General features: G+C 39.8%; 1 protein-coding gene across 1 annotated transcript in view; it reads right to left on the reverse strand.

Moving 5' to 3' along the window:
- The window catches only part of LOC113037312 (clavesin-2), a 48,100-nt gene extending 36,260 nt beyond the window's left edge, over positions 1 to 11,840 (reverse strand). Inside the window, exons 1-2 of the mRNA XM_026194259.1 lie at positions 10,266 to 11,840; positions 6,573 to 6,747 (exon numbers count right to left, since the gene is read on the reverse strand). Of these exons, the coding sequence (XP_026050044.1) occupies positions 6,573 to 6,747; positions 10,266 to 10,654 (564 nt within the window). The 5' untranslated portion in view covers positions 10,655 to 11,840. The remainder of the gene's footprint in view (positions 1 to 6,572; positions 6,748 to 10,265) is intronic.
- Between the last annotated feature and the right edge of the window lie 3,052 nt (positions 11,841 to 14,892).

Raw genomic sequence — 14,892 nt, forward strand, 5'->3', positions numbered from 1 at the left:
TGCCAAATCTAGAATGAATCCCATTCATTTCCACCTGAAGGTACCAAAAAGCTGGTCTAAACACAACATCACCAAAAAAAGGCCAAAAGTTGGGACCAACTGTGGGTGGAAAAGAGGTATTACGTGTTACATAAACTAATGTCTGACAGGTCAGCTGACCAAACGTTTTAGAAGGGAAAGACAGGAGCAGATGAAAAGGATGTGCTGCATCAGAGTACCACATGAGTACACTGATGCAATGCCACTTTCTTGGGTTTAAACATACTGCAGCAGCATCGTGTCTTATGTCAACACGGTGAGCCTATAAACCAAAGTGAAGTTGTTTAGCGATGCTGTGCCACATTTGGCAAAAACCGAACACAACATATCAACGCAAACACCTCGTACCAGCTGCCAAGCACAGCACAGCCAACTATGACCTCCTCTGTATCCTAAAGTATTCTAGAGTGAAATATGAGGTCATCTGTCAGGCAGCTTGGCCCAAACTGAGAATGAAGGTGTTGCAAAGGTTCAGTCAAAATCTAGACCTCAACCCAAATTAAACGCCCAGATGAAAGCTGTGTAAACAAATGCTCATAAACAATGATGTTTATGAGCATCATTGTTTATGAACAGTCATACAGAGCACAGTTACTTCAAATTATTCCTGCTCAAAGTGGATCTACATGTAACTGAAATTGGGTATACTTCATTTCTTACAGCCATTCATAGAATACCATAAAGGCTTATAATGTTGTTAGCATTCATCAATGAACGAGATAGGCTGTCTTAATCATTGGACAGAAGTGGACACATAATAGCTAAAGACAGTATACACATTGGTTTAGGGTTTTTTTGTTGTTAATGTTGAAAAAAAAAAAACAGGAGCGGGATTAATTAGCTAACTTAACGGTTATAGCTTTAGGCTAAGAAAATATAAATCTCCAGTCAAAGACCCAGCAGGGGGTCAACTTAAGCCTGGAACGTGGTTTGTAAAGAACTGGCAGAAACGTTGAATTTGCTGATCATATTTGTGCAGTCATGCTGATAAACCCTTAATGGCTAGCATGATCCTCCACACAATCACAACAAAGCAGAGAGTATGTTGTTTATTCTCTTTAACAGTCAGTGATAATGGGTCATGGAGTAAGACAGAATAAATGACCCCATCACTATCGCTGTCCCCCCATATTTCCTGTGTGCGTCTTGGATTTGCACTTACAGAGAAAAATAATAAAAAAATAAATAAAAGCCCAAAAGATAATCCTCAGAAAAACACAATCAGTCGTGTATTTGCAGATATAAAAATGAACACAGAGCCCTCGAGGGGGCCCCAGCAGGGATCCAGACTTGCTTCTTCTGTGATCTGTTCACAATACTGAGCTACAAATTTGGATCCCACTGCATGTGGCCTACATGCTATTTCCTTAAAACTAACACTATCAGGGTTGCCATGACAAACTTTAAAGCACAGACGAAGCAGTTTGAGCACCAATTCAAGAATGTCAAACTAGCTTATTTTGGGATGGTTAAGATTATTTATCCACCGAAAGGCAAACTCAACTGTCAAGCTCAATTTGAATTAATTTCAAGGTAAGTGGAATTGATTTGCCGTAGTTACATATTCAGCCTGTTTTTCAGCTGATAGGAAGGAAGTGTGGAACATGCAGTGAATTGTGGTCACAGCACTACTGAAAACCATGCAAGAAAAACAAGAGATTAACCAAAACCTAAAATAAACAAACGTTCACCCCTTTTGGTTTTGAGATTGATAACAGTTCCTCTAAAACACTAATGATACTGCATGCTTGTAGCTGCTTTTACATGTCTCGTTGGTGTCAGTTCATATCGACGTCAGAAAATCCTGCAGAACGAACTGAAAAGTCTTTAGAAACAAAGAGAAACATGGACAGCAGCGTATGAAGTTGCTGATGTGCAGAAAAGTTTAACTCAGGGATGCATTTGGTGTAAATTTGGGGCGATCGTGGCTCAAGAGTTGGGAGTTCGCCTTGTAATCGGAAGGTTGCCGGTTCGAGCCCCGGCTTGGACAGTCTCGGTCGTTGTGTCCTTGGGCAAGACACTTCACCCGTTGCCTACTGGTGGTGGTCAGAGGGCCCGGTGGCGCCAGTGTCCGGCAGCCTCGCCTCTGTCAGTGCGCCCCAGGGTGGCTGTGGCTACAATGTAGCTTGTCATCACCAGTGTGTGAATGTGTGTGTGAATGGGTGGATGACAGGTTGTGTAAAGCGCTTTGGGGTCCTTAGGGACTAGAAAAGCGCTATACAAATACAGGCCATTTACCATTTACCATAAATCAGCCTGAAACTACTTCAAATTCTCACACCCAAAAAAGCTCCGTACATTAGTGTGAGTCAGCTGCTTTCAGTGCACTTAATGGTTTAAAGATTCACAACCAAACCTGCTCAGACTGAAGTGACTCACTGACTGTTTAACAGTATTCAGATCTCTCTCTGAGTGTGTGGGAATGATTCAGGCTTAATTCTGCTGTACAGAGGCTGAAATGCAATATTTAATGCATTTCCTAGGTGTTTATTTGGATTAAAAATTATTATTTGGGGAAAATTGTGCCACAAATGCAATTTATATGCACCTAACTTGCAGCACGATCCTTTATTAGCTTTTGAATTTGGGTTCATTTAAAAGGCCCTCTGCTCCGAGTATACTGGAGTCTTCTGACTTTTAAACAAGAAAAGTATGTAGTTCAGGTTTTAAGTAGTGGTATGTGTATTCTCCTTATTATCATTTAGCAAAATTTACAAAAACAGAGAAAACTACGTGTGTAGGGTCCTATGTATTTTTAGCTGTGAACTAATACGTATTTGTGGCTCCAATTAATATTCAACACACCAGGACAGCGTTTGTTTGTGTGACTGAGTCAAAACAAACAAGTGTAAGAGTGTACTCGTGTTATTCAGGAACATATTAATTAAGGTGGCACAATGATGGATTTTTTAATATTGTTTAGGCTTTAATGTAGCTCAGTGGGACAAAGAAATAAAGCATATGAGGCACGGGACACATGCACAAACACAATAACTGTTCGCAGGATACATTGGTACTTTATGGCATTTGCGGTAATTAAAAAAAAATGCTGACAATAGGAAAGTAAAGGCCATAGGCCATCAGAAATTATATTCTTCTTTTCATATCCTGAGAAAAATAAGACTGAATTGATCACCACAGCCATTTCGATTTCAGTGTCTAGTTTTTCTTTTTGCATTTTATTTCTCAAAGTAAAACCAATTAAACCACCTTATCGCACCTATTTTCGTTGTTTTCTGCACCAAGCGATGAACATCCATTCGGCCAAGCAGTCGCACAGTTAGGAATGACTCAGGGCTCAGCTAATAGCTCCCATCAATAATTCAGGCTCTAATCTGTGTCTGGAGAGCCGTCAGAAATGTGTTATGTATGGACTCATCACAGTGATGCACTGGCTTGAGTCTACAGTTATTTCCTCCCCTTGAAAAAAAGGGAGGATTTTTCCCTCACCAACATACCACATCAACTGTGTGCTGACAGCAGAAAACTAATGTTTACAGAAAGTGGAGGAGGTGGAAAGGAGCATCAAAGTATCCGGCTAAAGAAGAAATGCACTTTGCTAACGTCTTTGTCTTTGTGGGGATTAGTAGAAATGTGACTTTAGGGAGCATAGTTCAGTCTCTTCTAAGAAGAATTGCTGATTAGTTTGCAAAATAGCAGGATTTTGCCAACTAGTGACAATATGACTAGTCACCTATATTTAGACCAATGAGAATTTGGCCAGATGGAAGTATGTTGACCAAACAACTGACCAGTGAACCCTGAGACTATCTCCAACACATAATTCATAAGAAAAAGCAAAGGGTAAATGATAATTAATTAATTAATTCTATCATTATAATGTGTATAATGATACAAAAAAGTGTACAATTCTGTATAATTTGGTACAAAGCCATGATATTAACATTACCAGACCACTGCAACCCTAACCACCCTAATATACACGTAAATACACACAACAGTTACAAAATGCTTTTAGGCATGTAAACAGTTCAGACTGTTCAGACTGTTATAAGCTGATAAGAGGGCAACAGTAACTCAAATAACCACTCATCACAACCAGAAGAGCATCTTTTAACATACAACACATCAAACCTCTAAGAAGATGAGCTACAGCAGTAAAGTCCACACCATCACACGTATCAGTTATGAACAGGAAACTCAAGCTGCAACACTGGGTCACCAACACTGGATGAGAGAAGCTTGGAAAAACATTGTCAGGTCTGAGAAGTTTTGATTTCTGCTGACATTTGGATGGTAGTCAGACTGTGGTCTAAACAACATGAAAGCATGGACCCATCCTGCCCAGTTCTGATGTTGGATCTTGGCACATTTTGGGCCCTTTGCACCACCTGAGCATTGTTTAAATGTCACAGCCTACCTCAGTATTTTTGCTGACTGTTTCCATCCCTTCTGACCACACTGTACCCATCTTATGACAGCTGCTTTCAGCAGGATAACACAACATGTCATAAAGGTCAGATCATCTCAAACTGGTTGTGCCTGACAATGAGTTTGCTGTACTCAAACTCACTGTCACTAGATCTCAATCCAACAGAGCACATTTAGGGTGTGGTGAAATGGGAGATTCACATTGTGGATGTGCAGCCAGCGTTTATGTGGCTCAACACTTTTTTGAATCTATGCCATGAAGAATTGAAGCAGATCTGGGAAGGTGAACTTAACAAACTGTCCGCTGAGTGTAAATTATACAGTGAGAATTTCATGTTACTGATCAATGTTTCCTGTCATTATTTGAAAGAAAATCTTCTGTTTTCGGCTTGGTTTCCAGAATATCAGAAGCACCGGTTCAATCATTCAAAATGTAGCTGCGAAAAGTCACCAGTCATTACAGCACTGGATGATTTCTACATTTTATTTCTCTCTGAAGTGAAACATATATATTGTCATCATGCTCAAACCCCTAAAATCACAGGTAACACGACCAACAAGTCTCCTATGGACCAAACAACAACAGCTGTTGCTATGGAGGCCTTTTACACAGTACCAACTACAAAGGTAAGGTAATTTGATAACCGTCATTACTCTCAGCCTTCTTTATATTCAAAAGAGGGTTTGATGCAGGTCCTGTTTATCAGCAGCAACATTAGATTTTTGGAAGGTAAACACTCTATTCTCACAGAGGTATACGGAAAGCTTCTGTCGTGCTTGTTTTACCCTCAGGGAATTTGCAAGAAAAAAACCACAGGATCCAAATTAAGTGTAAAACTCAAACGATGCAGTTGTGACACTTTGGTATCCATCACAGACATATCAGGTAATTTCTCAGACCACGCTGCGTCTCACTCAACACTTCCCTCAAGAAACACTTCCCCTTAGATTTCACTTGACTAATGGGGCTCAACACAAATTGGCAGATGATTCACAGAGATGTCGAGAAAGCAATAACAACCTCCCTTATCTATGTACACACACACACACACACACACACACACACAAATTTTTCCAAGATTTCAGAGAACATTACATTGACTTTCATTTAGTTCATTCAGAAGTAACTCTTACTTACCAACCCTTTGTCCTAACCTTATCTTAAACTTTGATGTATGTTATGGGCACTTTGTCCCCATAAAGAAGACAAATCCCCTAATGTGACTACAGACAGATTTATGTCACCACAACACGAGTAATTGTCACCCAAACACAGCAATAAGCAAGACCTTTCCTCTCGGGTTTGGCTAGTGACACGAGGACAGCGCTATATGCTGCCTGTGAGTCTTTTCTCCCGTAACCTATTTCAGTAATAACGTTAAAGGTGTTTGTGACGGCTAAGAAGACTAATGCGTTTTCATGCCATGAAAAAAATCGTAACTATAATAATATAAATGTCATATCTCACTTCATTTCTCTGTTTACACGATAAAAGCTGGAATACCACCTCTTATTAGCAAACTGACAACCAGTAAAAATCACTTTTTTTTACATCATCTACCTGCCAAATGAGGCTTGAAAAGAAGAAGAAGAAGAAGAAATACCCAGCAGTGCGTAATCAAAATGGAAATGTCATTATTTTTTTCCTCATGCGATTTAAAGAAGCTCACAGCTTTAACATGGTGCTTGACTTGTTCCTAAGTGGAACATTTCGATTGCAGAGAGGATGATGGAAAGAGGGCTGGAGGTTTGTTCCGGTGCTGTAGCAAAATCAAAAATAGTACTTTAGAGAAAAGTAAAGCTTACGATTTTACAGAAGAGGGAAAATAAAGTTGGTCAGGGACAAGACTATAATTGTAGAAGCTTAGAATATAGGATATTTATCCTATTTACTATGTTAATCGATGTATAAGTTGCTAACTTTTTGCTCTAGTGTCAAATATATTCAGGAAATAAGAATAATTTGCCACTAACATATTAGGACATTCGATATGATTGTAAAGTGTGAAACAAAATGAAACTAAAGCTTTTCGTACAGGATTTAAGAACAATTCTGGTTCAGGATCAAATAAATCATTTTCATGTTTCGGGATGCAAACTGCAGCTCTGGAGTCAGAGTCAGATCCAACCCAGCTCCTTACCTGTAGTCCCTCAATCGCCAGTCGCAGCATGCTGGGAGTCAGTTTGGATGCCTGCTTGAAGGTGAAGTTACTCCAGTCAATGATGAGGATGAAGCCGTTGACCTGCAGCTCGGGATCTTCTATCATAGATTCCAGTGACAGCAAGATAGCCCTCAGTATGTCCACAAACGTGTATCTGAGACGAATGTAAGATAGCTTTTAATTTAACAAAATAGCAGAACAGATTTTACAGTCATGAAGAGAAATGAAAAAAAGTATATATATTGACGGTTTGACGAGCTAAGGAGATGAAGGACATTTGTAAAGTTAAAAGTTGAAAATATCAAACATCTCCCAGCTACACTTTCTCAAATTCGAGGATTTATTGCAGCATTTGATTGCAAGATAAAAAAAAATCTCTGGTTTGAGTTCTGATTAGACGGGTCAACACCGCGGACATCAAACTCGCTCATGACAAACTTTGATAAAGCCTTTGACATTTGCTAACATTGACTAAAGAATTTATTAAATAAAAAATGTTACTTGAATCAGTTAAAAGACAAGAGTGCTGAACTGCCCTCATTCATAAATCTCATGAAAGAGCTGTAGACGGTATCTCTGAATCAGCCTGACACAACTTTGTCAGTAAAATTTATTGATAACCTTCACTCAATTTAATTTGGTCATGAATTAATTATAGGTCTTTAGTTCCTTTGTGCCACAAAATGGTTGTGAAAAAGCTCAAATGTATCTGCTGGGTGTTTTCAGGGACATTTTAATTGCTGTCATTGGTGACTGTGTGGTCCCTGGTGCTACTTTCGTCCATCCCTGTGGGTTTTCATCCAGCTGATACCTCAGATGCTTCACGTACCTATTTAACACTTGTGCTTTTTTTCCTGTTTGTTGTTGCCCTTCATTATCTTATCTCGCTCTTCATCTTTCTCTGCTTCCTTATCAAGAAACCTATTGCCTTAGTCTACAGATAATGTACTTTTTAATTAGCTTATCAGGCAGCAAAACAGATGTCCTTTTCATAATTGCGGGCACAAGTTGAGGCGTCTACTAGTTGAGACTACTAATAATATATCCAGAATATCCAACATAGCTTTTAAGTCTTTCTAAACTGCACTGGACAGAAACAAAAGCATAACATGAAACACCCAGACAGATTTCACAAACTGATTCATGTTCAGAGAGGAGCGATCAATCATTTATTTTATTTTAATCTTATGAATGCAATTAAAACTTGCAAACTTTTTCTACTTGACACCACACTAAAACATAAAGGTTTTATCACACTATGTGTAGTTTATGTGATCAAAGTCATGCGAAAGCGAGCGAGATCTGTCGGGTTATTGTTATTTCCTTGTTTTTTATTAGATACACGGTAAATTATTTGTTGTGTAATCAGACATATGGAACAGATGGTGGACGTCTCTACAGATTCTGGTTATATCCAAAACAATAAACAAGCCCGATTCTATATTGAAGCCAAATAAACTGCAACTTAGAGCTTTAATATGAGTCAAGTTTCTAGCCTTGAACCAGTCTGGCTCAGTCTGTGCTGTTATTTATGAGACAGTAAAGCACTAGACTCTGTGAATGAATAGTGACAGTAATACAGACTAATGAAAAAATATAACAAAAAAATACACAAATGCTGTCTGCAGATTCATCCCTAAAATGTTGAGGAAATGTAATTTCAGCACTTAATTTTACATTAATTTGTTATTTTATTGACTACAATTGTAAGGATATAAACACAGAGTAATGAGGGGTATCTAACAGCCCCTATGTTACTGAATTAAGTACTCTGACACCACTTTATCTAAAGCGTAAACATTCATATCTAAAGCCTAAAGTGCTTTGAGTGCTCCGGTAGAGTAGAAAAGCACGATATAAGAACCAGTCCATTTACCATGTTCTATTTAAACCTGTTACTATCTGATAGTTGTAATTACAAAGATTTTCCCCTGAAATAAGCCACAGTGGGTGAATAAGCCAGGCCCTGAAAGGTCTTGAGATGATTTACAGTATAGGGCACATGAGGCATAAGATGAATACAGGATGTGACAAACACGTGCAAGAAACCAACACTTCATTTCAAGGCGTCATAAGATAACAAGACAAGGCCCCAGAACACGAGACGTGGGTGTTGTTTTCTGGGTTTAATCTGGTCAACCAGCCATTTAAACGTATTTATACATTGAAACTAAACTTATTTGGAAAGTGAAAGGTGAAAAAAATATATATTTTATGGCCATTGCAAAGAACTAAATTCAACCTAACATCAGCTTTTCATCAACTCATGGTTACCCACTCTGTAATTCTCTGTTGATTATACCGAAGGTCTGAAACTAAAATTGGGTTAAATTTGGTTTAGACCATTATTTAGACATACAGATCACACCTAGCCTTTTTTATTTCTTCAAATAAGCAAACTTAAAAAAGTATTACTGGCCCCGAGAAACAGTTTAAATCTGCTGAGGAGATTGCAGAGAACGATGTACCATTTTAACCAAATTTAGATGTAAACATTTTTGTAGCCATGTCAACAAAGTGAGAAAATGCCTGTAAAAACTAATTTGAGTATTTTTCAGACATCTATAAAAGTCTTTTTGGTGTCTGTTAAACTGCTTTTTACTGGATGGGAAGGTTCTGCTTTACAGTCATGCAAACATGCTGAATATATTCACTGTTTAGTTTGAACATATTAGTAGTATGCTAACTTTGTTACTTAGCAATAAATGCAACAGAGCCTGTATAAATCTTATATCAGTCAAAGACATTCAAAAATAAAACTGATCAGTGTAACTTTAGTTTACTGCCTGACATTATTTGGTGATAAACCAAAGTAAACTGCAAGGAACACAAAATTCTGCCTGTGTTGTATCTACAAAATAAAGATTTGATCACCAAAATCGAAATCAAATTGAAAACAGTTCATCCTGAGGGAGACATACAGTCACATCTTCAATGGCCTGCTAAGCTATTACAGCTCAGTTTTTGTTTTGTTTTTTTATAGTTGTTTGGATATTTAAGTCTGGGGCAAAACTGTAGACCAGGTGACCAGAGCCATTTCCCCAGCTTGGGTAAAAAGACTAAAAACCATGCAGCCAGACTTGAGAATATTTGACATTGTGTGTTTATGCTGAAATAAATTATAAATAAGTACAAACTGTACTGTACACCCTCCCCCCTGTCCACAGACCTCTGGTGTGAGGCTGTGATTTGTGATTTGGGATAGGCTACCTCTCAGTCCTCATTAAAAAAAAAAGGTATTACGCTTCATCATCACGCTGCAGACAGTGTGCTGTGACTGGACACAGCCCAGACAGCACCTTTGGGATGAACTGGAATGCTGACCCTGAGCCAATTAGTCCAACATCAGTGGGCCACCTCACTAAATGTCCTCCCATCTTAAAATCCTTGCCAGGAAATGAGCTCAGCATTTACACAGTGTATGGGTGATATATATGGATATTTAGCTACATGTGTTTTTATTATTTTGGATTTCATACTTTTATTTTAATATTTCCATAAAGATTATTTAGTTGGTTAAAGAGTTCTTGTAGTTTCCTAGTAAACAACAGCTGTGTGGTGCTGAATAGACAGTTCCATAAACCAGTCTCCACTTTATAAAGATTAAAACACTGATTTCTACTCTCCAAAAGCCCTTTTTTCTTCTCATTAATAACAACCCCTCTTTGTTACCTGCTCTGGTCCCAGTTGGCAGCGAACAGGACCAATATTTTCCTGCCATATCTGTCCAGATTGGAGAGCACGCCAGGGAAACCATCCTTCAGGGCCTGCTTAATGCCCGGGTCAGTTGCTTTCAAGTTCTTGAACATGTCTAGGTTTTGCTGTCTGTACTCAAAATACTGTGCCAGCAGCCGGAACGCCTCAAAGTGATTGAATTTCCTGGCTCGGAGGAATCTGAGGATAAACGCATCGTCTGTCCTGAGGAACCCGATGTCCGGTCTGGTGATGATCATGTCCCTGACCTCCTGGATGTCCTGGTGTAAAGTCTCAGGGTTTTCTTTCAGCTCTACCTTGGCCTTCTCCAGGGTCTCTGGAGACAAACCAGCCTGTAAGTGAGTCATCTTTTGCAACAGCTGTCCCTCCACGGGGGATCACACCACACCAGCTTCCAATGAAACACCAGTACAAATGGTTACCCCCGGAGCAGCAACAGGGTAAGAAAGTATACTGAAGTGTTTTCTTCACGCTTTCCTGATCAGTAGCTGACTTCAGATGGAGGCCTGCTGCTCTGTAGACGTAATCCACCCTGAACTGGCACACACGCAGCTGCTATGATGCTCCTGTGATGCATAATCAACATATGGGCCATTCACTTTTTGCGCACAGAAAAAAATCAGTTCCACCACAAAGAATTCAACTTTATCACAATTTCCCACCATGTATATCATGAATCAGGTCCTCCAGCCTTCAGGCGGTACATCCAACCTGCTGATCCGGGCGGCCTGAGCTCGGAGTCGACAGACATCCGCTTCCCTCCATGTCAGAGCCTCTCCTGTCTTTCTCTCTCTTTCTGTGGCACAATGACGATGACAGCATCACCGACTCCCCGGCGTCGCTCGCGGCGGCCAGGCAATGCGGCACGACCCTGCAGCAACCTGCTATATCATCATCATCATCATCATCCCTCCGCCTTCACAACGCATCTCCATCCGCCGACCGACCAATACTGGTGCTGGTGCTACTGGTGGTGCCGCCGACGGCTTCGCCACAGTCCAATCGAAGCAGATTTGGCCGCTTTTTTCTGCGTCTACATCCCAGTTTTACTGATCTCCGCTGCTCGTCCACATAACCCAAAAACTGGGTGTGAATTTAGGTTTCTAATAATGTTCATGAAAGCCCCAAAAGAGGGAATCCAGCAGCACAGGTGTCCCGCAAGGTTTTGTTCCCCTCCTGCCTCCGTTTTTTGTTTTTTTTTTTTGTTTTTTGAAAGGGGTGGGGTAGATGTGTGCGTGTGGGGGGATTGCCGTCTCCGCTCCGCCTGCTGCTGTTGCTGCTGCCGTCTGTTCGCCGGGAAAGTGACTGACAACAAGAGTCTGTGATCCGGTCGGTGTACGGTCACCACCGGCGGGGAGGAAGGGGGAAAGGGGTGGGGGTAGAGTGTAAGATGGAAAGACAACAGATGCAACGAGGAACGAAGGGAGGGGAGAGAGGGCCAGGTGGCAAAGAGATGGAGAATAGCTGTAAAAAAGGATGCTCAGCGGAGGAGAGAGCAGGCAACTCAAATGAACGGGTGTAGGGCAATAAGATGAAGGTAAATGCTGAAGACAGGGAGGGGTTCTGGGCTTTGGAGGCCCGACGGAAAGTTGGGAACCTCTATGTCACCTTCTTCTTTCTCTGTTTCACCTTAAAGAACCGTTTGTGTGTAGGTTTTATATCTGAAATTATGCATGGGTTAACTTTAATTTGAATTTAACTTTAAATTTAATGTAATTTTTGATGAAGGAAATGATAGAAAATGTGCTGTAGCTTTGTATTTTTCCTCGCCTTGCTGGGATTTCATAAGAAATATGAACTAAGAATCATAATGAAGACTTCACTGAATTAAAATATGTCCTGTCACAAAGCCATCCTGTCCTGGGTTCTTGTTTGTCTGTGTTTTCTGTACATTTTTATCTCCATACTGTATATCACATATGTTCTAAAGCTTTCTAAACACTTTTTATAAAAAAAAATACTTAAAGTGTTTGATATTTCATTTACATTTCATGTGAAATCAGTGCAAGTTTTAAGGTAATTTATTAAATGTCTTAAATAAAATATGCATTCGCTCATTAAATGCTATTTGGAAGAATGTAACCTCGTCCATGGGTTATTTAAATTCCCCCAAAACATCAAAGAATTGACCTACAAACCCTCCCATCTGCTCAGTTTGAATTTGTAGAGTGAACCTGTTTTTTTGCATTTTAGAGTTATGTGTTATCTACGGCAGAAAATAAGAATGACAGTGCATCAAATATAAAATCTGTTAGTGTCATGAGGATAAGGGAAGAGATCACTGCTAAAACTGGCGACATGAATGCAAACAGCAGACTTTTCCACCGAAACAACCTCAGCTTCTAAGCATGAGTTCAGTAATTCATTTCCCCTTTTGTTCAGATCATTCCTGGCTTTTTTCTGCCATCGTACATGAAATGCATTAAATTCTTCCTGCAGAAGAATTTATGGCACCATCAACTGCCTCATTAACTCAAAATATCACTCACATAACAGCTTGTTTTAGTCGGTTTTTAACATATTCTTTTGTAGGTTCATGTCTGCCTGGGGGAGGTCTCACACTAGAATAAAGCAACAAGGAGCTGGACGAAGGGAAAGAGGAAGGTGTTAGTTAGAAAGATGCAAGAATGGACAAATTATGAATTATTATGTTACTTATTTATTACTTGTGTAGTAAAACAGGTCGTATAGTACATGGCTGTTTGTTGTTTTATGACTGAAATGCTGTTGATAGTTATAATAGCAAGCTAGAGGGTTGTATGGGGGAAGGGGAGTGCAAATGAATAGATGAATGTGGAGAGTGAAGTTGGGTGGGGGATGACAGGGGTGACACCTGCTCAGTGCTGACCAGACAGCTGCACTTTAACAAGCTGAATTAATTTCTATTGTATCTGCCTGCTTGTCTCTCTGCCGGTTTAGTGTGTCACTGCACACGGTCGAGTGCGCAGCCCAGTCACCTCTGCTGCTGCCTGCAAAAGCAGCACAGTCATGACAAAAATGCAACACATGAAACAAGTAGAGAGTAGGGGGGATGCACTTAGAGTCTTTCTTCTACTTAATTTTTACTTGATTTTTAAAAATCAATAGTGACATTTTTTTGTTTCCTTGTTGAAGAACTACACCTGCAAAAGCAGAGCCTGTGTGGTTTTGGCAAGAGTAAACATAACTCTCTCCCACACACACAAACACATGCACATACACAAAATCCCCTAAGTTCTTGTCAGATGACTTTTGCATATGTTGAATCTGAAGTCGGCAAATCAGCAAAGCATCACATCCATATGCACCACTTTCATGCTTTGATGTAATTTTACAAGTTTAGACCATCCGTGCTTGTGTTTTTATAAGGTTGTGCATTTTAATTATGGGTTTTCAAAAGTTGTGATGACTGTAGAAAGCCAGAATATGACTTGATATGGCTTGTCAATGTCGCTGGCCTCCCTCCCCACAGGCTGCGCTTGGAGAGACCTGGATTTAAATGGTTGAAACCAAAAGAGCCACTTCATGGCTCTAGATGGAACTCAGTTTTGCTGCTTATAATAAATTCAAGAGAATTTAGCAGATGGCGTAAATGCACACATCTGTCAGAAGTGAACTGTGTAAACTTACATTGTTAAAGTTGTGGTTCTATTTTCTCACACCCTCGTTTTATCTTTGAACACTTCAGTTCAGATGCTGCCACTATGAGAGGAAATGCATGTAGAAAAAAAAAACATTTAGAAATGCAAATAGGTCTTTTAAGCCTTTAAGTGAAAAATTCATCTTTCAGAGAGCACATTTCCTCCTGAATTAGCACAAATGAAATGGCCACCCACTCACAACAAAACAGGTCCAAGTATGTTATGATGCTCTGCAGGAGAGTTCTCAGCCGTGCCACCTCTTGGCTTACTTTTTCTTTTTTACACTTTTTATGCTACAATATTGCCACATCACTCATGCACCTGCTGTCTAAAGTGTGCATTGGAAGGTACATACAAAGCAATGATTGGAAGGTACCATGTTACTGGGGATGGTTACAGGGGCAAATCCTTTATGGATGGTTGGGGGAGTACTGAGCAAGTAACAGGCTCCCAGGGGAAGCGATGGGGTTGCAGTGATTGCCCTCAGCTCTAATGGGTTGGTATAAGAGCAAATTGAATGTATTGAGGACAGGCATTAGACATTACCTCTGGTTTCCAAAGGCCCAGCTGCTATTTTCAGACTTGATTTGCCTTTTAGTCTCCAAGGACCAAATAGCTAATTAACAAAATGGAAAAACAAATGTTTTCACGTTTCAGCTGACCAAGGATTCTATTGCTCTACTGACCCTGCAGGTGAATGTCCTGCCTTTTCTTTTTAAATGTCGGATAAAGACAGACAGAAGACAAATGTAAAGACATCAATTTATGTTGTACAGCATTTGTTTGCTTTGGCATCTCAATGATTCTTGGAACTGCTCTATGTCATTTTAGATTTATTTATATCTGCACATAGATGTTAAATTGGGGGATGCACCAGAGGATTGCAAAGGGTTTTGCAAAAGGGAAAGTGCTAAACGTTGTGATATGGCATTTGAAGCTTGAGATATTTCATTTCTGGAACACAA

Source organism: Astatotilapia calliptera, chromosome 15 (genome assembly GCF_900246225.1).
Source record: "Astatotilapia calliptera chromosome 15, fAstCal1.2, whole genome shotgun sequence".
NCBI classification, from domain to species: domain Eukaryota; kingdom Metazoa; phylum Chordata; class Actinopteri; order Cichliformes; family Cichlidae; genus Astatotilapia; species Astatotilapia calliptera.